The sequence below is a fragment of the Oculina patagonica genome, chromosome 13 (assembly GCF_052425735.1).
Source record: "Oculina patagonica isolate OP01 chromosome 13, crgOcupat, whole genome shotgun sequence".
Taxonomy (NCBI): Eukaryota; Metazoa; Cnidaria; class Anthozoa; order Scleractinia; family Oculinidae; genus Oculina; species Oculina patagonica.
Window position 1 is genome coordinate 11,026,644 of NC_135770.1, and position 24,757 is coordinate 11,051,400.

General features: G+C 39.0%; 3 protein-coding genes and 2 long non-coding RNA genes across 5 annotated transcripts; 1 reads left to right on the top strand and 4 right to left on the bottom strand.

Annotated features, from left to right (window-relative positions):
- Positions 1-2,029, bottom strand: LOC144636182 (uncharacterized). The gene is made up of 5 exons (XM_078495348.1): positions 1,863-2,029; positions 1,314-1,472; positions 882-1,022; positions 593-641; positions 1-446 (listed from the first exon to the last, which is right to left on the bottom strand). Coding segments are annotated over exons 1-5 (480 nt in total). The 5' UTR covers positions 1,993-2,029; the 3' UTR covers positions 1-445.
- Positions 2,030-2,336: 307 nt separating this feature from the next.
- Positions 2,337-8,951, bottom strand: LOC144635427 (uncharacterized). Its single transcript, XM_078494536.1, has 11 exons — positions 8,814-8,951; positions 7,529-7,725; positions 6,807-7,016; positions 5,961-6,191; positions 5,140-5,370; positions 4,790-5,032; positions 4,540-4,650; positions 4,152-4,256; positions 3,394-3,636; positions 2,980-3,087; positions 2,337-2,488 (listed from the first exon to the last, which is right to left on the bottom strand). Exons 2-11 carry the CDS (start codon positions 7,665-7,667, stop codon positions 2,337-2,339), a joined length of 1,773 nt encoding a protein of 590 aa, XP_078350662.1. The 5' UTR covers positions 7,668-7,725; positions 8,814-8,951.
- A 21-nt stretch (positions 8,952-8,972) lies between these two features.
- Positions 8,973-11,090, bottom strand: LOC144636201 (uncharacterized). Its single transcript, XR_013567488.1, has 3 exons — positions 10,719-11,090; positions 9,308-9,355; positions 8,973-9,023 (listed from the first exon to the last, which is right to left on the bottom strand). It is a non-coding gene; the product is annotated as an uncharacterized LOC144636201 (long non-coding RNA).
- Positions 11,091-11,900: 810 nt separating this feature from the next.
- LOC144634476 (uncharacterized) lies at positions 11,901-17,516 on the top strand. The gene is made up of 5 exons (XM_078493426.1): positions 11,901-12,390; positions 12,573-12,670; positions 13,714-13,765; positions 15,215-15,305; positions 17,058-17,516. Exons 1-5 carry the CDS (start codon positions 12,354-12,356, stop codon positions 17,203-17,205), a joined length of 426 nt encoding a protein of 141 aa, XP_078349552.1. The 5' UTR covers positions 11,901-12,353; the 3' UTR covers positions 17,206-17,516.
- A 688-nt stretch (positions 17,517-18,204) lies between these two features.
- On the bottom strand, positions 18,205-23,570 carry LOC144636196 (uncharacterized). The gene is made up of 4 exons (XR_013567484.1): positions 23,416-23,570; positions 23,231-23,286; positions 19,814-19,890; positions 18,205-19,357 (listed from the first exon to the last, which is right to left on the bottom strand). It is a non-coding gene; the product is annotated as an uncharacterized LOC144636196 (long non-coding RNA).
- Positions 23,571-24,757: the final 1,187 nt, after the last annotated feature.

Here is a 24,757-nt window from a genome sequence, read left to right on the forward strand (position 1 = left end):
CAAATTATATGGCAGCCACTAAGCTGTGACCACTACGAGGATATCCAATGAACATCACAAATGTCTCCACTCCGTCGTACAATTATATATTTAATTACAATATCCGAGTGAGAGAAAACGCTTTAAAATGGTCTGAAGTCACTGTCGATATATACATTTGCACTCTTCTTAAACGAAATCAATGCTTTCGAAATATTTACAACATATATTTACAAATTTGCAAGCATTTAAAATCCTTTGAAAATATTTTGGTATTTCATAAACATTTGTTTTGTTTTTTTAAAATGGTCTGGAAGTTCATATCAGTCTATAGTTACAATCAACTTTTTATGTCCACATATTTACAATGATATTAATATATTTAAATGTTTGTATCAACGTGTTTGCAGCCATTTAAATAAAAAAGAATTCGTTAAACTTTCACACAGCTTCTTCGAGCAAACAATCTGAAAAGAAAAAAGAAACAAATGAATAAGACAGGTTCAAAACAAGAGAAACAGCAGGGGTAATAAGGAAAAGTCTTGGTTTTTGTGTCTTTGAGAAAGCAGCGGAAATTTTTTGTGGAAAGACTATAACGACGAAAAACACTTACTAGAATCGAAACCATCTGCCAATTGTTCTGCTAAAGAATCCTTGCTCTTCTGCAAAACAAGAAAACGAAAACATAAATCTCCATCGGATGTAACGTGTGTTCACCATAATATAATGGTGCTTTGTACCAGTAAATTACCTGGAACGGATTTTAGCCTGACACACAAGCGAGAACCACGAGTTGATTTGACAACCATTTGTACATATAATTTATTTTACACCACATCAAACTGTAACATTGATTCGTTTTTTTCTTTCTTAGCCATGCAAATTAATGCTTTAAAACATACCATTGTTAGAGCCAAGGTTGACTTTGACCTCGTTCTGAGGGAACCAATCGTCATCTTTCTTAGTTTGAGCCAATTGAGATGCAGTTGGGTTCGGGACGGGAAGGAACGTCGATGGTCGAGGCTGGAACTGGATACTTTCAGCTGAAGAAAACACTCAAAAAATTAATTTAATTTCTGTAACTTGTCTATTAACGTTTGATTACTTCTAGAAGGGGTGGGCCTAAATTAAAAGTAGATCTGAGGGAGGAGAGCGTAATAAAGGATGATTGTAGATTTGAAGAAGATTTAGGTCACAACCTAAACTTACACTTAATCAATGTTAGCAGGTTTAAAGTCATTTTGGTAATCATCTCGGAAAAGATATTTCACGGAATCTATTCCATTTCAGTTTAAAAATTGATATCCTATGACACAGTGTCGCACCAGCCTTACCTTCAGCAGACATATAGAATGGATGAACTGTCTCGCTAATGCTACTGAATCCTTCAGCTCTCTCAGTTTCATGTCTTTTCCTTAGAACTGGAATATCGTGAACAACGCGTGCACCAGGAACAGTGGTCATAGGAATGCCAAATGACTTGTGGCGACCTTTACCCGAAAACACGTTACAAAAATTACAAAAAAATACAGTCCCTTTGCTATAACGGAATTTTAGCTGATAGGCGTGTTTGTTGTCAGTTTTTAATACAATTGGAGACCCCTATCAAATTTTGGAGTTATGTTCTCAAGGAAGTATTTATATTTATGTCTTGAAGACTTTCCGAAAGGAACTAGCTAATTATATACTGATTATAACTCCACGATTGAAGATAAGTATGCTATAAAATTTAAAAGCCTCTGTACAGGTTTATAGGCTAGGCTGCATCCCTTGTGTAGGCAATTGCTTGAGCTCAGACTTAACCTCGCCTCAACTTTTCACAACTGGGCGCATCAAGCAACAGAAAAAAAACATAGATCGTATGTTCATTGTCTCACTATCCATACCTTTCAGGGCAGCCCTGGAGAATTGGTTGAATGCTTTTGGAGAGGATCCATCAGCTTTCAGTTTCTTCGTTTCGACCTTTTTAATTGGGGCTGGGATGTTTTGCTCGACATCAGCCTTATTGGTCATAGCGACGGACAGTTGTGGCTGGTCCTTCAAATAACCACAGCCTAAAAAACCATCAAAACAAATTTCAATGTCATAGCGCTCGAAAACAATGCGGGGATCTTCAAGCAAGAAAAAATCGTCAATTTTCAACGCGCTGCATCACAGTTTTAAATGGTTATAGCTGAGCAAAGGCGCCTAATTCTGAGCTCCTCCCAAGGCGAGGGGGTCCATTTTCCCTTGTTCCAAAAAAATTTCCCTTGTGCTGCCTTGTTCCCTAAAAGTATTTTGTCGTTGTTCCCGTGTTTCCATTTATTTTATGGCCATGTTCTCTTGTTCCCTGAAATCCCAATAATGTTGCTTCGCGTTCACGTTGACCAATAGTTCTTAAATTTTTTGGTACTCATATTATACCTTTGTCGTCGCACGTTTCCTGGGTTAACTGGTTGTTCTTTTACTTCGGCCTTGTTTGCCAGGAAATCATCAAATGGAGATGACTTTGCCTCAAAGTAATCTTCAGCTAAACAACAAAACAGACAAGAATAAGAACCTGTTCTATAATGTTATCCACATCAACTGAACCTTACTGTATCTAGTGCCCGGCGATTTCCAACAACTTGGCACATGTATATTGAACTAAGTCACTTGTTCGCAACGTCTTTACATATTTTTGTTGTTGTTTTTTTACAAACCCCTCGCGTATGGCTCAATCAAAACACCAGCAACTTATAACTGACAACATCTTGACATCTTTCTGTTGTTTTTCCAACTTTCTTAGCCAATCAGAGAACCAACAACCGCACATAGAACTCAGTTTCCCACGTCTTTCTATTGGTTTTCAGCCAATCAACAGCTTACTATACAACCTTGCACGCATTTTTTTCGGCACGTGCTACGAGACAACTTGCAACATCCACCACACGAATACTGTGACAAAATTCCTATTTATCCCATCTACCGATCATATGTTTTGCAAATAGCACTTGTCACGCTAACACTTATCACTCATACCGTTAAACACGTTCGAGACATCAGCGCACATTTCCGAAACATCTGCAATCTCCAATATTGCTGTCTCCTTAAGGGAGCTGCATGTTTCTTCGAGGTTCTCTTTTTGCTCTGTTGATGAAAAAAAGCTAGATTTAAATTGGGTATCAAAGAGATTTTGCACACTGTATCAAGTTAAAATTTCGATCTATTCTTGTAAGGCCACAAAGTGCTCAAAACTGGAAATAACTTCAAGCTAAACTTTTCAGGTGTTAACATTCTAGTCAGCGCTGCGATTTGTTTTAGTCTTGTTCATAGGAATCTGTTCTATCGAAGATAAGTGTGCGAACTCGAGGCCTGACAAAATTGGAATAATTCAGGTAACTAAAAGTACATAGTTAGTGGCACTATTATAACTGCAACATTAATCTGCTGTACCTTTACAATTCTCAAGTAGGTCCGCCATTTTCCGTTCTTGAACATCCAAGTTCTTCATTGCAGTATTGCTTGAACTCATTTGGTTATGCAGCTCAACAAACTGTTGAGACAGGTCTGCCTGCTCTAAGGTGGCCTCATCTCTTATCTCTGTTTGGATGTTGGCCATGTCGTCCAAGCTCTCTTGTGATTCTTCCGGATCATCTTTCCAGGAAGAGTTCGTTATTTCTAGCTCCTCTCGTTGCTCTGAAATGATCATAAGACTAAACTTAAATAGTGACAAGAATTGTTTTCTCGTTTTCACAAGAATTGTAATAACAAATGACCTATCACAACAAACTAAAATCACATGAACCAATTACAGCAAGGAGCCAAAAAGTCAGACCGGTTTTTAATTAATTCGCCTTCTTTCGTGTAGTCATTATCCAATCAAACCCGTGGATAGCTTGCAGCTGACTTCTGATCGGATTACACTGCTGGAAAGAATGCGAATAAATTAAAGGTGGTCACACTTTTGGGACCTTTTTTTGTAAAACTCGCGCAGTAAACACATGCAACAGGCGCAGAACGCGGGAAACGCGCATAAGCATGTCACATGTTAGATTTTCTTGCTTCTGATTGAAAGAAGCGTCATATTTGCTTACATTGGTTGGAGTATGTTGTCAGACATTTTAAACCAATTAGAGCTTCGCAATCATACTTTTTAGCATGGTATTCTAGGCAGTGATTAATAAAATTGTGGCATTTATACATACTATTACCTTTGTTGTTGTCGAGCGCGTTTTCCAGACTATCGGGTCGTCCTCCAACTTCCTCGTTTGTCAGAAAGTCGAAAGGAGATTCCTTCGCCCCGAAGTAATCATCAGCTAAGCCAAAAAAACGGACAATCAAAACCAGCTCTATAAAGATATGCACACTACACTGTAGAAAAACCAACCACATGTACAGCATTTTTCCATCTTTAATAATAATAATAATAATAATATAATAATCTATTTCTTCTATAATTAGTTTCCAAACTTCTAAGTCGATCAACAGCTATGAAATAGAACAACCGTAATCGCATTTTGTCGGCATGTACCACGCATATATGTCGTGTCTACCTTATCTAACCCAAATAAAATCACACTTATCACTTATCACGCGTACCGTTAAACACGTTAACGACATCAGCAGTCATTTCTGGGACATCTACAGTCTCTACAATTCCGGTTATCTCGTTCAAAGAGGTACATGCTTCTTCAATTTTCTCTCTTTCCTCTGTCAATGACAAATAAAAATAATGGTAAATTGAATTTACTTTTTAAGATATTTGGCACACTGTAGCAATGTTATTCAGTATCAATACCATTACTGTAGCATTATCTTAAATTGAATATCATTTATATATAACCTATACCTTTACAACTTGCCAGTAGCTCCGCCATTTTCTTTCCGTGAGCATCAAAGTTTTGCAATGCGGCATTGCTGAAACTTATTTCGTTCTCTGAATCAATTATCTGCTTAGATTTTTCTGCTTGTTCCAGAATGACCTCCTCACTTTTCTGGTTTTGGACATCGGCGCTATCGTCCAGCTTCGCTTGAACTTCTTTAAGTTGATCTTTTAGGGAGGAGTTTATTTTCTCCAATTCTTTCTCCCGCTCTGAAATGATAACAAGAGCTCAAGCTCAGTGACAAATAATCGTTCTTTGTCAAAACATTCAAAAGATTAATAAATTATCATTTCATCGTTAATAATGAAATCTGTACCTTTACAGTTCTCAAACTCCGTGGCTATCCCTTCTTTCTCTTTGTTTTCCTTCTCCAGCTCATCATTCCTGCCACTTAGTTTGCAGCTTAATTCAACGACTTGCTGCAATTTTTCTTCAAGCTCTCTATCGATCTCTTCTTGTTCCACTGCATGAGTGTTCATCACATTTTCCAGCTTCTCTTGTAGTTCATTCAAGGAGGAGGCCATAATTTCCAGTTCACTCTCTGACCCTGAAATAATCATGCGAGCTTAGTTTAGTGGCAAAGGATTGTCCTTTTGTATCCAGTTTTATAAGTTTTTCCTGGAAGTATTATGATCTAAGTAGGTCATGCTTTTAGAACTGTGTCGAAACCAATTTTCCGTCTGTTTTATAGTTGTGACTGTTATATAAAACTTGGGCAAGACACTTTACTTTCACAGTACCTCTCTCCACCCAGGTGTATAAATGGGTACCGGCGAATTAAATGCTGGGGGGTAACCCTGTGATGGACTGGCATCCAATCCTAGTCGCTTCATGCTATCGAATTAAACAGGGCCCGCGGAGCATTTTTCCAATTGGGGGGTGGGGGGGGGGGGGCTGACTAGCTAGTGACTTGAAGTGGGGGACTTTAGAGACTCATCTCTTAGAAAGTCTTTATTTTTTCGGAAATATTGGGGGGCTAAGTCCCCCCAGTCCCCCCCCCCCCGGCTCCGTGGTTCCTGCGAAACTGGAACAAGCTCCGGCCCGATGGGCCACTAGGCTCGAACGCAGAATTAACCTTAACTTGTTATGTAAAACACGTAAAATTACGCGCCGTGCCTCTGGAGGTTGACACCGTACCTTTATTTTTATCAAGCTGTGTAGTTATTCTGCCGTTCTCTTTGATTTCCTTCTCCAACGCAGCATCCCTAGCGCTCAATTCAGCAATTTGCTGAGATTTATCTGCCAGCTCTTTATCGATCGCCACTCTCTCCATTGCTTGTGTGTTGTTCATATCATTCAGCTTCTCTTGTAGTTCTTCAAGTTGCTGCTTCAGGGAGAAGTTCGTCTTTTCCAAGCACATTTCTCGTTCTGAAAGTATTCCAAGAATTAGGTTGAATAACTATACACTTTTTATATTTCACTTCTTATTTATCCTGTTTAACCAATTTTCTTTCGTTATAGTGGGAATTTTTGCGTAAAAGATTTAAGATGCAGTGTCGTTTGACTTAGAAATGAGCCTAATAACTTAAGTGAAATCAATTATTGAGGGAGGTAAACTAAATCTGGCTGAGAAAGCATTTAACTGACTTCTCAACTATAGTCAAATTAAAGGCTCAGTAATATGGGCAAAATTTTTTTAACTTGGCTCGCTATATTGCTGTATATGTATTGCAAGTGTTGTTGTGCGTATTGCAAGTTACGGCAACATGTCCGCACAAAGTTGATATCATGTCTACCAACACGGGAGGGAATACGCTTAAACACTTTACAAATTTAGTGCAACAATGTTGCGAGTCAAGATGAAAGAAAATATTGCCTGTATAACTGGGGCCTCATGTTAAATTACAGAAAGATTTGACAGACCAAAAAACAGCAATTCACAACGTGCAATGTTTAATTTAGACGCTATTGTTTCAGTGGGTCTACAAATTTATACAATTTCAAATGTAATTAAATGGCTTTTTCGAGTTTCATACCGCTTACCTTTACGCAATTTAAGCTCGTTTTCCTTTTTCAGAATGTCATCTGACACTTCTTTCAATACTTTGTCAGTATCAACTAAGGTTGTTTGCAACTCAGTGATATAAACAAACTGTTGATAATTTTTCTCCTTTCCTTCATTCAGTTGCTGCTGCAACTCTTTCTCCCGACTTTGAAGGGAGTTGGTTAGTGTTACTAGCTCGGCATTCTCTTCTACAAAAGCAATAAAAATAGCCATTAGAAAAACTTTCAGCCCAACCATACGCAATTTTATTTTTTCGTCGTTTGGTTACCCACGGCAAGCTCATCGGCCAGAAACATGGCTTTTTCAAGACCTACGAGAACTTACGCGCCAAACATTCTGCACACCCAGTTAACTCGCGGGGTTTCGAGAGGAGTTACAGCAAAAGTAGATAAATTTTCTATTTCTTCAGACGTTGCAACATTATTTTGGGCAGCTTCTGATATCTATCTAACGGCTTCCCTTGCAGTGAGAGAGCGTTGTAAGTACGTTATAATTGCATGCAAAGAAAAAGAACGACAAATCGTGTAAATGTGTTAATTTGTACTTCTCATTTCTCTTGCGTTCCTTTTATTCCCTTTATTATGATGTGGTTTTCCTTGCTATATCTCTAGTAGTCAAGGAATTTTTGGCGGATGTTCAAGACCATACTTAGGTTTGGCAAAAAATGGTCTAACCATTTGTTATAATAACTAGTACTAACCTTTGCAGGTCTTTAGCTCTCCAGTCAGCTTTGTAACTTCGGCCGAAGCTTTCTTCAACCTGTTCTGGGCATCGACAGCCATCATTTTGGCTAACTGGTTTTGCTTTTTGTTTATTTCTTCTCTTTTCGCCAAAACCATCTTTAGTTCTGCGAGTTGGTCCTTGACAGAGTCGTTCGTTTGAAGTTTGCAAATGTAACTGTGATAAAATACGAAATAAAGAAAATGTTACACTTTCAGTTAAATGAGTCAATCATTCAATTAGTCGGGAAGTCAGTCAGCCAGCCAGCCAGCCAGTCAGTCAGCCAGCCAGCCAGCCAGCCAGCCAGCCAGTCAGTGAGTCAGTCAGTCAGTCAGTCAGTCAGTCAGTCAGTCAGTCAGTCAGTCAGTCAGTCAGCCAGCCAGCCAGTCAGTCAGTCAGTTAGCCAGCCAGCCAGTCAGTGAGTCAGCCAGTCAGTCAGTTAGCCAGCCAGCCAGCCAGCCAGTCAGTCAGCCAGCCAGCCAGCCAGCCAGTCAGTGAGTCAGTCAGTCAGTCAGTCAGTTAGCCAGCCAGCCAGTCAGTCAGTTAGCCAGCCAGCCAGTCAGTGAGTCAGCCAGCCAGTCAGCCAGCCAGCCAGCCAGCCAGCCAGTCAGTGAGTCAGTCAGTCAGTCAGTCAGTCAGTCAGCCAGCCAGCCAGCCAGTCAGTCAGTTAGCCAGCCAGCCAGTCAGTCGGTCACAATCGGTCGGTTGGTCCTTCCGTCCGTCAGTCAGTGTCAGCCAGTATGTCAGGCTGTCACTCCGGCAGCCAGCCAATCCGGCCAGCCAATCGGTCAGTCAGTCAGTTAGTTAGTCAGTCAATCAGTCAGTCAGTCAGTCAGTCAGTCAGTCAGTAAATCAGTCAATCAGTCAGTCAGTCAGTCAGTGAGTCAGTGAGTCAGGCAGTTAGTCAGTCAGTCAATCAGTCAGTCAGTCAGTCAGTCAGTCAGTCAGTCAGTCAGTTAGTCAGTCAGTCAGTCAGTCAATCTCTCAATGTTTTACTAAGTTAATCAGCCAGCCAGCCAGCCCTTAAGCGCGAAATGAAATGAAATTCTCGCGAAAATCAGAAAGCTTTAATGTATGCGTCTTTCTTCTTCTGGAAAGAAATGCAAAATTTCAAATTCACCCAGTGTAAAGTATACACATGGTGCCAAGATGAGATTAGCACACTTTACAACTATCTGCGCAATTTTTTCCTGTCTTAAAACTTTTTCAGGGAGGCGTCTCAATTTAAATCGGCTGATAACGCTAGGCCTGCGCTTGATACATACCTTTCAGTGAATTCAGCTTATTGCTAAGTTCTTCGACCTCTGATTCCTTTTTAAGACAATTTTCTCTGGTCAGAGAAATGTCCTTCTTCGCTTTCTCTATCTCCGACTCCTTTTCTTGTATTTTCTTTCCAAAATCGCACTCCTTTTTCTGTTCATTCTCTCGCAACTCTGATAGCTTGTCCTCAAGGCAAGCAATTTCTTGGTTCTTAGCTAAGTACAGATCAAGAGAAATCGAAAATAACTAACCATGCACCAAAAAACATGACTAAAAAATCGCACCAAAATTTTGTAATATTGCGGGAAGTTTCTAATATGGAACAATTTTAAGCTGCGTTTCGACCGCGTTTGTCCTTCGCTCCTACGAAGTGGCTAACCGCTCAAAACGTGTATTTAGCTTTTTTTCTCTTTCTCCGATAATTTTGCGTAATTTGTCAGAAGCTAATGCATATTGGACGAAATACATTGTTCAATTTTTCAACTGTAACAGATCTTACCATCACACTGCTCCTTGAGGAAGGTAATCTTCTCTTGCAGTTCTCGTTCTCGCTTACACTAGGAGAAAAGAGGAATACTTTTGTAATCAATAAACCTTTTAACACATAAATAGGCAGAGCTACCAAAACATCACCAAAAAATTAGTCGTTTTCATCTTTCATTCTCTACTGACGTAAATACAAATCTACTTTAGAATTAAGAAGCGCGGTTTTTAAAAATTCAAATTTTTGCGCGTGCTTTAAGCATATTAAACATTTTGGCATCTTGTTAGTAAAATAAAAGGATAATATAATATGCGAGTGAGCTTAATACAAAAGAAAATTATTTTTACTTAATTCGATTATCTGGTTTGTTTATCACAATAAAATCAATGGAATATTTTAATCTTTCTAGTTAATGGAATACAAAAGTTGCGTCATAATAGAGGCGAGTTTGGCGCGCGCTTTACTTTTTCTTGTCTGCAGATAAAAACAAAAAACCAAACAATTTCTAAAAAAATAGTACTTTAACTAACAAGAGAAGATACATTGCACGAAGCAAATAACTAATTGACGGAGAAAATGTATTATACGCCATTCACTTAAGTTAAAGTCTTTGAAAGAGACACTGCAAAAAAGGATAACTCAAAGCAAAATTGAAACAGAGCGACAAATATTTGTGTTAAAATTGCGTCGGGAAACATCGAGATCCTCGAAAAAAAAGAATTTCCACTCGTCGGACGACGAAAAAAAATAATTTAAACGGAGGTCAACAAAAGGGAAACGCCCACCTTTTTCGCCGATCTCCGCGCCCCATGCGAAGCTTCAAGCGGCTCGTAGTTGTTCGTGGGTAGATCCGTAATCCACACATTGGCTTTAGAAAGAACTTCCAGCGAGCTGGATGGTGTTATGCTTTCTTCTTCTTCGCCTGTAATGTGTTTGTATAAGTAGTTAAAAACTCCACTTGAAGTTTTTGATAACCATGAAGTATCCATGTCTGAACCGTGCTACAGCAAGCGCCCAACACGAAATTGAAAATGTTTCCAATCTGAGCAGTTGATATGGTTACGCCCATGGTAACTGATTGTGCCGTCACTGTTTTAAAACGTCACGAAAAGTAGCGAGAAACCTGGGTGCGAAACACGTTTAGCGCGCGAAAACGGCAAAGTTTAACCTTAATTCAAAATAACGGTTAAAGTAAAACAGAAAGCTAAAACTTTCGGCTTTCTGTATCATCGTTAAAAATTTAAAGCTGGCCATGTTTCATTTCAACAAAAATTGGTCATGGAAAAAATGGTAATAAGCTATTTTGATTTTAAATTGTTTGCAACCTGCGGAGATTTGATAACTTGTTATTGGCTTTTTGTCAATTATTTGACAAAATATTCATTCTGAAACTTCAGATGCAGGATAATTTTTTTTTAAATATTACTGCTTATCTTATATTTGTCCAAAAATATATTCTGAATAAGCTACAGTTTGCTTGTCGCGCGCCCTGTTGTGGAAACAAAAATTTTAAAAAAATAACGACGGCAGCACTCTCGTGTTACCGTGTTGCGCTAACAGCGCGCGCAAACATGCGAATCATAAACAACTTATTTCTTGAAGAAGAAATGATGTCCAAGGACCAATTTAAAAGAGTGAAACAGCGCCTGTTTTCTCGGAGTGCTGTTACTACTTTCTGTTTATACCTTGTACAATATAGTAGTAAAAATCTTAATTCAAGATAACGATGTTTCTCAAGCATCATTATTAAAGATTCTCGGCTCAAGTCGTATATAGTTTTCTAACTTAAAAGTAAAGCCGCATAGCCGCATAAGACCTAAACTAGGAGTTGCTGATAGCAAGTTAAGTGCTGCGAAGTGAGTTATAAGAATATTAATTATAATAGTAGAAGCGGAACGGAAGGTCATAGGAATGTTTCGGATTTTCACATTTTCAGATGTGAAAGATTTAATCTTTAATTTCTTAGCGTGTGAAATGCTAGTGACATTGAGAAAAGGAAGCAATGTAACATAACAAAGCACGTGCAATTCGATCGCAAAGCCATCAGAAACACCCGTGACATCAAAAAGCTCAAAGCTCGTTCCATTCTAGCGCGCGGTCATTATGAAAACGTTTTCATGGAGCCTTCGCAAATAATCTTCGTAGTTTTTGCTGTACATATTTCGCGCTCAAAGCACAGAAAGTATTTTTTCCCTTAAATTAACTTAGTAATGGATAATTATGAAAGCGAATTATAAGAAGGCCTCGTAAATTCGTTATTCATCAGAGCTGGCGCATAAGGGACGAAAAGACCGTTTCCCCGGCACTATACTTGACCATCTTCAGTTGCTCAAGAGAGGTTTCTTGGGAAGCATTTACAAAGTACTGAACAGAAGCGCAAGCGGCAGCGCTTTAAAATTTAACGTCTTGCTCTTTAGCGAAAAGGACATCGCAAACGACAAATGCAGCTTCCACATTTTACATGCCGCTGATCATACGTACTGCATGAACTCAAAATCATCGCCAGTGAAAAAGTCAAATCGAGTGTGTCGTCTATATAAAGCGGCCAGGCCCCGCGCGGACAGTCAAAAATAGTTCTGCTGCTACGCTAAGGCTTCGCAGCAAAAATATTCAATTTCTGGAAAGAAGCTCCCTTCCATATAATCTGTAAGAAAAAGAAGAAAAATAGAAAGTGAAAAAACTGAAAACGGAACAAACATATCATAACATAAACGTTAACTCCTTAACACACACGTTTACAGGCGAACAGAAACACATAACGTTCTTCTTGTACTTATGTTATGATGATGCCACATGAGGACATTTGTCTTACGCGCTTATGCTAATTCTTGTGCTTGTGCTTCTGTCCAGAAACCAACCTTTACTGACCACGCAGAAGCATTGACATTCCAACGTGTTTCCGGGTGTAAATGTGCGCACGTATTGCATACCTGGAAAAAACTGTACGCTTTCTGGGAGACTGGTACCAAAAAGGTTGGAACGCCTGTCGGAATTTGTGCTTTGGTGGTGGAGAGCTTGTTTTGACTCATGAAGTCGGTACGAAGGTTAAAATTATAAACTAATGCAATCACAGGAAAGCTGGAAAGAATTCGTGGAAGGTATTCGCTTTTAAAATTTGTTCTGCTGTATGAAATTCAACTAAAACAAGTCATCAAAACGGTGATGTCAAAACCAACTGTGCAGTTTTCCTTTCGTGTCCCTGGGTTCGTGACTCGGTAAATAGTTTGTGGTGCTAATAATATTTTAATTTGCTGAATGTCGTTCACTTTACAACGCCTAGCTCACTTGCTGGTGGGAGACGTTCTTGATGGTCTAATTGTCTTGACAAAACGTGGAGATTCGATTTACTCATGTGGCAAACTAAAAGATCTTAATCAGGTAACTTTATGTTAGATCAGTATTATATAACAATCTTTTAAGCTCAAGTATATTGGACTATGTATCAGTAAGTTATTAGTAAGTCCTACCCTTTTGAGCTGGTTTCCTGAATTTTCATATGTACTGTAAGGCATTGCTTATGAAAAGTATTCTGTAGATTATTAGTTTTATAAAAATTAAAATAATTGTCTGTGTTATAGTTTTTTCCCGAGGGGGGGGGGGGGGGGTACTCCCATATGTGGCCTATATAGGTATGTGCCGACCGATAGGGTATGGTTTTTGAGGTTCTCGGTCCTTAAATAGGGTATCATTTTTGCTCCTTTTGGCAAATTATTATGTGTTCCCGGTGTGATCCTTAGATAGGGTACCTAAATTCTATTAGCTAAAATAAACACCCAGCTAAACGAAGAAAAGATATGTTAAAACTGAATTTTCTGTTCAGGTATTAGAAAAGCGATTTTATAAAGATTTGTGTCTTGCCGTGCGCGGTTAGCCGTTAGTTGGGTCGTCACGGAACGCTTCTCCTCCCCTTGAATAGGGTGTCATTTTTCGGTTTTGGGCCTTAAAAAGGGTATCAATTTTCACTTTCTTTATCCTTAAATAGGGTCAGGGTTTAAGAACCTTGGCGGCACACCCCTATCCGAAATTTATGAGAGTACCCCCCCCCCCCCCCGGGAGTTTTTTATATATTTTGTGTTTTGTCAAGTTCTGGCAAGAGCTAGTGTGTAGGCCAAACAATGTGGGCAACATTTTCTTGCCACCCTGTCAAGTGACAATGTTGCATTGCAAGTTATTGCATGCATTACCACCTGGATTGCAAGTTGTGGTATGTTGTCTCAAGCTACCGTTCAAAGTAGACAGGAGTTAAGCTTTCTGCAACATATTGGTCAGAAACTTGTAATATAGGTGGTATTAAAAGTGAGAATGCTTTTTAACTGATTTCAAAATCAGTGGGAAAATGATGTAGATGTTATCTCACTTTTCCAGGACAACGTTGTTTTGAAGATGTAAGATGGTCTTACCGATTGTTCATTTTTTTGCAGAAATTCTACTCACAGTTTCTTGTTGTCTTTACTTCAACTTCTGAAGAGCAAGGTATTTTCACCATTTTATAAAAAAAAATTAGTCAAAAAAGGAATTTTTAACAGTTCATCCCATGATTCTTTTGAAACTATCCAGTTCTTACTTCAAGACACTTAAAGGCAGTTTTTGGGAACAACTTTTCCTTGCAATTCTACATGGTCACTTAAAGTTAATGTGTTATTATTGCCTAGCAATATAAGGAGCAATATACATATATCTTTGCATGCATTGCATACCTGTGTTCTAGGTAATTATATTTGCTCAAATCTAGCCCACATGACAGTCACTATATATGTTGTGCCAATCTAAAGAACAGCAGGACACGGAAGGAAAGAGCTCTGATTGAGATAATGATTACCGTAAATGATCTACTTAGTAATAAAAGACTCACTCTCAAATAAATGCCTTGTATCTAATAAACACGTCTCCTGAAGTGTAAAGTTTGTATTAGACGCCCCCCTCTAAGAATCACCTCAAAAACCAAGGAAATGCTTCATGGAGTAAAATCACGCAATTTATTTAGATTCTTGCTTGACGCGGACATCCAAGAGACCAACAACGCCAACATAATTGACCCAGATAACGATATCCAACTATGAATGGCATCTCTAGGCTTTGCATTAGCGCAGATAAGATTAGTCTCCTACTTACAAACTCTGTTTTGTAATTTACTATGCCTCTCTCTTATAAACGCCTCATATCTATTTAACGTCTCCCCTAGGAACTGAAAATTTAATAGATGCCCCAGGCATTTATTACCGGTAGATCATTTAAGGTATGGTCGAAGAAGGATCTTGTGACTCTCAGGGAAGGGGGTATTCTCTATAAAAAAGACAGGGGGCTAACCGTTTCTTTAAGAGGATAAAATTTGTGGATTGGTACCGCTTAGGGTGCTTAAACCTAAAATGATGGCTGCTAGAGTTGTTGCGGTACCTTTTATATAAGGGCCTTTAAAATTGTCAATCCGAAAAATGATGTTAACAGTTATGCATTTGTTACTCAAGTAACTTTTATTTCAACCTCGTTCCCAGGGTCTCTCTCTCCCCGCCCCCAAGAGGGGAGAGAGAAACCCTGGGAACGAGGTTGCTTTTATTTCTGAATTATTTACTTGAAAACAACCATCCAATCAGCAAATTGCCTGTGCCAGTTATTTTATTTTAAAATTGGTACCTCTTTGGGGGTGAAAAGTGGATTTGGGCCACACCCAGAACATGAGATTCTGGTACCTATTATGGAAGGTGTATCCAGAATTTTCCGACCAGCACCCCGGTCATTTTAATAGGGAAGTTTGCCAGGGGATTTTGTGCTTGATGCAAACAAAAAGAAATCAAAAGTGGTAAGGTTTACAAGCGACTTGGGGAAAAGTTTATTTTAATAAACTTAAAAATTGCTCTAATTTAAAAATTGGAGGTTCCTCTGTGAACTTCCATGTGTAAATAAACCTCCATTTTTTTCCAACAGAATCTGCTCTATGCCAAAAAGGATTTGTTCTGCAAACTGACAAAGATGATCAGGAAATAAAGTACATTATCTACAGCAAGAACTTTTGCAGGTAGGTATGTCAATGGAGTGCATTGGCAATAAACATCTACAAGCCTTTCTGCTAGCCTCTTGCATACATTAAACACTACTAAACAGTGGAATCTCGATCTCTCAAACCTCCAAGGAAAACAAAAATTATTAATTTTTTTTTGAGAAATCGGGAGTAAAATTACAGTGTGTGACCACAGGCACAGGATGATAATGAATCAGTATGGTATCCCACAGAAGATCGTCAACATAGTTAGAGCGCTGTACGATGGCTTTGAATGTGCTGTTGCGGAGGAAGAAGCAACCTCAGAATGGTTCGAACTAACGACTGGTGTCAAGCAAGGATGTACAATGTCTGGCTTTCTTTTCCTGCTCATTGTAGACTGGGTAATGAGGCATACTGTGAAAGAGGAGGGAACCGGGCTGAGGTGGAAATTTACATCAAAACTTGAGGACCTAGACTTCGCTGACGATGTAGCTTTAATTTCCTCAACCCAAAGGCACTTGCAGTTGAAAACAAACAGGCTGGTAGAAAATGCAGAAAGGACAGGCCTTCGGGTAAATGTCAGGAAGTGCAAAGTCTTGAGAGTCAATGCAAAGAATAATGAAGCCATCACAGTGAACGGTCTGGCGTTGGAAGATGTAGAGAAGTTTATTTATCTAGGAGCCACAGTATGTGAGCAAGGGGGCGGAGAAGAAGACATAAAGGCTAGGCTAGGGAAAGCGAGGGGAGCGTTTGTGAAGCTAAATCGAGTATGGAATTCCAGCAGTGTGTCGAGGAAGACGAAGATCAGGCTATACAAAACATTGGTCAAACCAGTTCTCATGTATGGTTGCGAAACATGGAAAATGAACGAAGGTGATGCTAAGAAAATCGATGTGTTTCAGAACCGATGCCTGAGGAGGATAATGAAGATTAAATGGCAAGATAAGATTAGTAATAGAGAGCTACTGGAAAGGGCTAACGTGGAGAGGTTGAGTGAAGAGGTAAGAAGAAGGAGATGGCGATTTATTGGACACATCCTCAGACAACAACCTGACAATGACTGTGTTACAGCCCTGACATGGACCCCAGAGGGAAAGAGAAAGAGAGGCAGGCCAAAAACAACCTGGCGGCGCACAGTAGAAAAGGAGAGGTCCAATGCAGGGTGGCAGTCCTGGAGAGAGGTGCGCACTGCAGCGCAAGACAGGAATCGATGGAGAGCACATGTGGAGGCCCTATGCGCCAACTTGGCGCCAGGGGACAGGTGATTGATGTTGGCGATTGCATTACATTTTCAGTGGTAAGACAAGGTATGAGAATGCTTTGAAATTTGCTCTAAATACTACATGTGGTAAATATTGAAATAAAATTGGCTAACATTTCGCTGTTTTGCATTATTTTGACTTCTCTGTGTTTCAAAAGTGGGTTTTAAGCTGTTTAGGTGAGTTACACTTTCGAAGGTTTTGAACACATGTAGTATTTAGAGCAATTTTTCAAGCATAAAATTTCTCATTCCATACATCAACTTACGGCTGAAACCGTAACGCAATCGCCAACATCAATGTCACATATGGGCTGCCTGTGGTTTGACTAAGGGAAGGGAAACCACAGTTATCGGGAGGTTTGAAAGATCAAGGGTTTCAAGAAATCAGGATTCTACATGCAGGTGTGCTCTGGGTCCCGGAACACAGTAGTTATATATGGTCCAGAGTATATGGCATATTGAATCTCCAGGCTCCCAGCAATAGCCAATCTCTGATTAATTATAATTTTGTTTATTTTCATCCTCAGTGTCTATGCCATGACACGACAGAACAGATCTGGCATATTAGTATGTAGTTTACCTTACGGAATCCTGGTAGCTATGTACTCATTTCCATGCACCAGTGTCAAGGCAATAGAAATTGTGGAAAAGGCTTGTGAACTACTCCGAGGATAACCAACTCACACAGTGACTGGAATGATTATAAGTTTTATTCCAGTTGTTTGACAACGATAATAATAATTATTGCAGCCTGGCAGCTTTGTTGTAAATAATCAAGAAATATAAGGACATAAATTATGCAAGAAACTGGTGTCAATTTTTTGTTCAATTTCTTTATTCTTATTTATGCCTAGAAGTAAAACAGTCAACTCGTTTTGTCATCACTTGACTAAAAGGAGCTGTTTCGTAGATTTCAGTCAAACTTTGACATGAGAAAATGGCCACCAAATATATTGCACAGCAAATACAATAGAAAGGTACCATACGGATGGCCCAGGGGGGGGGGGGGTACTCTGCCTTGTTAATGACGGGAATGATCGAAGGATTTTTTTGGGCTTGAAATTTTCGATTCCGGGATTTTTTTGGGTTGGAAAATTTGGCAAGTATTTTTTTGGGTGACTTGATTTAGATAAAGGATTTTTTGGGGTATTAAAAACGAACTAAAGTGCCTTGGTAAACAAAACGAGTGTTCTTTGTGTTACCCCTCCTGGCAATTTAGGGGTAATTTGACAAGGGATTTTTTGGGGGGTTATTTTTGGTCCAGGGATTTTTTTGGGTAATGTTGGAAGACTTAGGGATTTTTTTGGGTCCTGAGTTTTGCCTCCATTCGATCATTCCCGTCATTTACAAGCCGTAGTACCCCCCTGGGACGGATGGACAAAAATTAAACACACATACAGTCTCTTAAATTTTCACAAAAAAAGCCTTTTTCCCCTGTTCTGGTTTTTTGAGAAGGTTGAAGAATTAAGTGGTAAAACAAGGTGATAGCAATGTCATAGCGTTTTTTTCCATTTGCCATGCATCACACAGCCTGTGTACAGCTACCCCCTCCCCTAAAAAAATGTACACAGTATTCTTCACAATGTTCCCTGACTAGCCAAACATCCCAAACAGTCTATCAAAATTATAATGTCATCATAATTAATATTTTGCACCACCAATAAACTGAAGGACAAGTGTCTAAAAAATTCTTTTATTAGAAAAAAAAGTATCATACTACTGCAGTAATTACTACATGATTGTTATAAGTTTTAGCTTTTAAATTTTGCAAGATGTTTTTAATTTGTAGGATCTTCCTGAAAATCAACTACTGGTGAGCAAAGCCTCCTACCAAAATATCATTATCATTATCATTGTAACTGTCATTGTCATTATTCTTTTTCTGATGTAAAAAATTACTTTCAAAAGGCAAATTTCAATATTACAGAACTCTCTCTTAATGAACACCTCTTTATTGTGGTTTTCGGTGAAATACGAACTCTGAAATTCAAAATCCACGGAACAATTGCTTTTTCGATGCTGTAAGTCATAGGTTATGGTGACTGCCAACGGACAATGACAAACAGAAACAAACAAAATGGATCAAAATCTACCAATCACAACTGACAGATGTGACCTTTTGACCCGGCTGAAGTGAACTTCTGTTTCCCAAGAGGTCCCCTAAGATGATTGACGGCAGCAAAAAACGTAAACCGGTTGTCGAGGATTGAATTTCAGAGTTCACATTTCACTGAAAACGGCAATAAGACGGACACCTGGTGTTGGTCCATCCTGCCGTTTTTCAGTCATTCTACTGTTAGTAACTTTACTCCCCATAGGACAGACACCTCTCTAAGAGGGAGAGTTGGAGCCAGTCCCGACAGTGTTAGCTTAGAGAGGTAATTGAAATTCTTACTTGGCTCTGAGGCTTGGAAAAAATACCAATGTGACATACCGGTAGTTCCTTAATTTATGAAGTGTGATCGCCCAGGTGAAAGAACGTTGTTGGTGACTGATGTTTCTACAAACTAAGCAGTAGTCATTGTCTACTTAGGTTGTCAAAATGTTATTATCAACAACTGGATAAACTACCCCGTACTTTGTTACAATAATTTTAGACATGGGTATAGTCACACTACGTAAACATAATTATTATGTTATCTTCACCTGATTATGTTAAGCACTATTAACAAAGCTGTCCCCTAGATAAAATATAATATATTTTTTGTCCATAACATCAAGTCAGATAATAAAGTGCTGGTTTCTTCAAGGTATCAACCTAACAGTTAGTTTTTCGGCTGATCCTGTCATCTGCAGTCACTTATTATGACTGGACATTAGGTCCATGCTGAAATAAAAATATTAAGACATGTCAATTTGAGAGGTCTCGTTAAGCAATGCGTGGCTCCAGAAAATATTCATACACATCCCAAGGAAGGTCAGTGGAGATAATTTTAGGGGTTGAGGGGGGGGGGGGCTCAAAAGTCCAAGGGGAGGAGTTTTAAACTGAGAAACCTTCCATGGGGGAGATGGATATTTCCTGGAGCAGGAGCAGCAGATACAACAAAACAACAAATGCCATCTGTTGTAACATAAGCATAAACTACAGGCAACAACCTAAAGATGATATCCTTGTTTTGGCATGATTTCACTCTTGTTTTAACTAGAGATGGAAAACTGTCATTTTAGTGTCCAACTGTATAACAGTCATTTTAGTATAATTTTACAACTTAATGTTTTTGGTAACAAGTTAATAATACATCAAATGCTGAAGAAGAGAACATTTGAATTTCACTCCACCTACCTATAGCATTAAATCTACAGAAGGTTTATAGCCAGTAAGGTCTTTTAAGTTTTCATCTCTTAACTGTGACAAAGCAACTGTCAAAAAATATCAAAAGAAAAGAGAAAATAAACAAACATGGACTCATACGGTTACTGCAGGATATGTAGTGGTTAGGGCATCTTATGATCATACTTGTGTCTAGGGGGGAACTCCAATACATGGGGTATATTGAAATTTTTCATTCTGGGATATTTTTGGGTAGGACAATACAGTAAAAACCCGCGTATAAGAACAAGTGGATTAAGAACACCCAGGCCTGATTTTAGGAAATAAAGTACCATTTATATAAGAACTAGCCTGCGAACGCAGACGTATTTCCGGCTGTCGTTTCTCTCCGCCGAAAAATAGCGTCTGCGAACCCGAGCCACAAAACGATTTCCGTGACGTAGAATCTTTTGTTTTCTCTTTGGCCAATCAGATAACACGACAGAATGAAACGCGTGTGCACACCGCGCGGCTCCCTCGCGACACAGAGTTTGATTGAAACACCAAAGGCCAAAGATTTCTCACAGCGGTGAAAGTTACATACAATCTTTGCAGAATAACGTTTTCAGGTTCAAAGAAAAGGTTAATTTATTCGGCAAAAGTGTTTTAGGCATACCTTCATTGATAAATCGCTTAACAAAAGTAAATTTGTATGTTTACGTGGACTGTGAAAATAGAAAAGCTGTAGTTGTATCGCTTCCAACATTAACTGAAGTGCTGCAGTCAATTTCTGCAGTTAGAGAACGCCTTACAAAATTTGTACCCAATTGGGCAAGAAATTCGAAGAGTTTTGTCGGTGATGCCCACTTTGTGTCAAACTATTTGCAAAAGATTTTAGCAGCACGTCGAACTCGATTGAAGGTGACAATCTTCCAGTTCACCTTCCGAGAAATTACACAATTAAGTTGCGACTAGCGTCAGTTGCAAGCTCTAAAATTTCTTCAAGTCCGATCCCTTTATAGTTCTAAACCCTTAGGCGTTTCTTGGCTGTTCTAAATTCTAAGGCGTTTTTTTTTTGCACCATCGAATCCCAGAAGTTTGTCTCAAAGGAATCTAAAAAACATTCGCAGATTTCTGACAGCTCAAATTATTATTTCAAATACATGTATCAACAGCGCTGCGAAGACGAATCTCTGACGAGACTCGCTAGAGAAATCGCTTCTTTAGGTAGACCAAAGTACACCTCTTTCAATTAATATTTTTATTTTATTTGCTATCCTTCTTAGTTTTTCAGGAGAGGTTTGTCCTTTATGTGTAAATATACTAAAGATCATAAATTCTAATCAACACCGGATCTTTCGACAACAAAATTATAAACAAGTATAAAGTGTTTCGTCAAGAGCGAATGTTCGTAACGAAGAATCTCACCTATTTAAATATCCAAGATTCTTTAGAATTCTGGTGATCCATGCACGACAGAATAGCCGCTTCTTTCAACATTTCTTTACTCGGCGTTCAGTTTGTCGTTATTGAGCGCCGGCTATTGCACTTCGATCAGCGACGACGATTCGGGGCGATAAGGTACATTCAATTCTACAAGCGGCAAAACGATGACCACAATATTCCAGTCGGAAGATTCACGAAGACGTCTTCTTCATCTGACTCGAACAAGTACTTTCAAGCGTTAATGTGATGCTGATTTGACTTTTCAAATCCAAACACTTCACAAACTTTCCCATCCTCGAATGATTCTCAGTGTCTGCTTTATCGGCCCTGTTTTCTCCACGAAATTGCGCGATACCCTCGCAGGCTACACGCGTGGCACTTCTGGGTTTTTCTGAGCCTAACTCTGATTGGCTTAAGATTTTGACGTCACGGAAATCGTTTTGTGGCTCGGGTTCGCAGACGCTATTTTTCGGCGGAGAGAAACGACAGCCGGAAATACGTCTGCGTTCGCAGGCTATATAAGAACACATTCAGCCTGAAAAATGAAAGTTGTTCTTATATGGAAAAATATCAAAGATCAACACTACTTTTCATTGCACACATAATAGTTCCACCCCAATTACAGTACAGTATTGCCTTGATTTATCAATTTTATTAAAATTAAAATACAATTGTGTGCATATATATTGATTTCATCTATTGGTAGCCTAGTATGTTCCTTATTTTAAGAAACTTTTTTTAAGAACAATTACAGGCTGATTTTGCAGATTATAACCCTTTATATAAGAACCAAATCAGCCTGAACCGCCAAAATAGGTGTTCTTATACGCGGGTTTTTACTGTATGGCAAGTATTTTTGGGGCTGGCTTGATTTAAGTAGGGATTTTTTGGGGGTATTCAAAAAAATCTAAATACTCATGGTAGTGTTATAGCATTGCCCCTTTTGGAAATGTAAGGGCCAGAAATTTGGCATGGGATATTTTTGGGGTTATGTTTGGTTTAGGGATTTTTTTGGGTGTTGTTGGAAGCCCTAGGGATATTTTTTGGGGGTCTTGATTTTTGCCCTCATTTGATCATCCCCGTCACTTGAAACCCTGAGTAGTACCGCCCGGAATGGTTTTGAGGTTCTGGGTGTTTACCATTTACAAAAAAATTTCGGAAAATTTCCGTTGGGAAGAGTGCGTTCCATTTAGACGGGTCTCATTCGTTCACAGGCTCCTCTCTGTTCAGTTTCTGTTGCTCCCTCGAATCGTCTGCGAAAGATGTTTATACTCAAATGCCGTGATGAATGAAATCATAAAGTTCGTAGTTGACAAGGAAAATCTGATAAATTCAAAAGATTATGGGGAAAAGTATCCTTGCAGCGGCTGCAACTTTCATGAGACGCTACCTGTGCCACAATAGTAACGCTATTTTGAATGTTTTTTGTCAGCATATTCGATCGATGAATTTAATATACTTGCTTTGCCCAAAGAAAGCTTGGCTTCAGGCACAAATTTTACCTACCATTTATCGTGATGCAGTATATTTTGTAGAACTGATGCAAATACTTGAGTAGAGCAATCGTTTAAACCCTGAAAACTCAACCATGAAGAACTTTATTTATACATAAGACTGACCCGCCATTTTAGTTGAGGAGCCGTGAGACCCGGCTGTGAAAAAGGCTTGGGACTGGTGAGAAAGACGAGAAATCTGTAAATGGAACACGAATTTCCATTGGGAAGTTTCCACCGGGAAAACGGGACTACCTTTTAAGGTTGTCCGTTTTTTTCGGGAATTTTCCAGTGGAACGAACCGAAAAGTCGTGTGCCATTTACATTCCGCCCGGAATTTCCGGAAATTTTTTGTAAATGGTAAGCACCCTCTCAGTCCTTGAAAACATAGGTGGATTTAGAGGGGGGCCAAGGGGGCTGCACCCTCCCCCCCCCCCTTTTTTTCCTTTGGTTTGTTTTAAACAGTTTTAAAAGATGTAGGCTACCAATAGTAAACAACAAATACATGTACCTTCAACCTTATAGCTTCATTTGTTTCAGCCACTTCAAATTCATGTAGAGTCACCTCTAAAACAAACATGCAACAAAATCTCCTTTTAATAATCAGAAGTTACACGCAGTTCCAGAACATTGTTTACACGTTTGATTTCTACAAAACGTATTTCAAGGATTCTCGAAATCCGTGTACCAACTTACCATATTGGTCAGACGAACTGATTTAGAACCTTCTCTGTTGGCAGCATGTTGTATCCGACCAAGGAACGGCTTGAAATACCGTGACTGAAATACAAGATTTACCTTATACAGAAGCCTGCCGATAATAGTTCAATGCAAATCAGTTACAAAACAATCTCGACTCGCCCTTCCCAAGAGTCAACGCTCCCATATCATATTCATTCCCAGCTCCTGCTCGGTCGAGGGAATTGTGGGGTTTGTGGGGTAGGATAGGTAGGGTGTTACTTTTGGGTTCATGTTGTCATTTAAGCCCCATTAGAGTGAATTCTTTTACCAAATATGGGTTTCTGGCGGTTTTTAATTGATGGATTTGTTATTATGTTCACTTTTCATCGGGGAACGAGAAGGGTGTGTTTGTGTCAATATTTTCTGAGAGGTCATTATACTTTGCAAAATAACAAGGTTGCCATACTATTACTTTTAGGCTCGTTTCTTCTGGGGAATTGCTTCTTTTGCAATAATTTACACAGGAAGTTCCACATGATACCACCATGGCCAAACAATGAAACTTATGAGCTCTTTTCTTTTGTAAAAAAATTCTATTGTTTGGGAATTTACAAATAATAGTCACTGGAAAACTCTTAAAGATTTATATAGAAAGTCTCTGGAAGGAAGGCCCCTTTGAGGTTTCTGCAGTAGAAACACAAGTAACCAAGTTGAGCCCTTGAGGATTTTAGCTTCAGACTTATCAGATGACAGATGAAAAACTGAGGTGGATATTACAGTCAAGTGCCTCAAACTGAAGCCACCCAACAAACCTTTTGACAAGTTTTTGATTAGTGATGAGTTTTTATGGCTTCTCGTTGCTTTAAACTACCAATCAGATGCGTTGAAAAATGGAAGGCGGGTTATCAACCATTGCATGATTCGTCGTCAAACCTCAGAGTTGAATTTTTTAATAACGTTTCGCAACTGGCGATAAAAATTTTTTATGCCGACAAAACTTTGGTCAAAGTTAACCTTTTTGAACAGGAAATGCACTTTAAAGATTTTTGTGAGACTTAATTATCAATTATTATCAAGTCTTCTGCGTTTGTAAAACTGGTTGAAACTGTACGTTTCACAGATCCGTTGTGCAACCAGAAGCTATCAAACTAATCAAAAACTTGTCAAAAAGAAGTCAAAAACTAAGTCAGGTGGCAACCGTTTGAGGCGCTTGAATGGAAGTCTCGTGTTTGAGCCTAGTGGTCCATCTGAACGAAGCTTATCCCGGTGTTTGTAGCATGAAACAACTAGAAGTATTTCTATTTGAAGTGGATATTTACTTGGGGAAAATTAAATGCACACCACAACACTACTTGTA

What these genes read in the sequence shown, in the direction of transcription:
- LOC144634476 (XM_078493426.1), top strand. Translation starts at nt 12,354, where the DNA reads ATGCAATCACAGGAAAGCTGGAAAGAATTCGTGGAAG. An exon ending in AACTAAAAGATCTTAATCAG is followed by an intron (nt 12,671 to 13,713) that starts GTAACTTTATGT and finishes ATTTTTTTGCAG; the next exon opens with AAATTCTACTCACAGTTTCT. An exon ending in TTCAACTTCTGAAGAGCAAG is followed by an intron (nt 13,766 to 15,214) that starts GTATTTTCACCA and finishes TTTTTCCAACAG; the next exon opens with AATCTGCTCTATGCCAAAAA.
- LOC144636182 (XM_078495348.1), bottom strand. Translation starts at nt 1,992, where the DNA reads ATGACCAATAAGGCTGATGTCGAGCAAAACATCCCAGCCCCAATTAAA. An exon ending in CAGGGCTGCCCTGAAAGGTA is followed by an intron (nt 1,473 to 1,862) that starts TGGATAGTGAGA and finishes TGTTTTCGGGTA; the next exon opens with AAGGTCGCCACAAGTCATTT. An exon ending in CAACCTTGGCTCTAACAATG is followed by an intron (nt 642 to 881) that starts GTATGTTTTAAA and finishes CTTGTTTTGCAG; the next exon opens with AAGAGCAAGGATTCTTTAGC.
- LOC144635427 (XM_078494536.1), bottom strand. Translation starts at nt 7,667, where the DNA reads ATGGTTTTGGCGAAAAGAGAAGAAATAAACAAAAAGCAAAACCAGTTA. An exon ending in CGAGCTTAAATTGCGTAAAG is followed by an intron (nt 6,192 to 6,806) that starts GTAAGCGGTATG and finishes GAATACTTTCAG; the next exon opens with AACGAGAAATGTGCTTGGAA. An exon ending in TGTCGTTAACGTGTTTAACG is followed by an intron (nt 4,257 to 4,539) that starts GTACGCGTGATA and finishes TTTTTGGCTTAG; the next exon opens with CTGATGATTACTTCGGGGCG.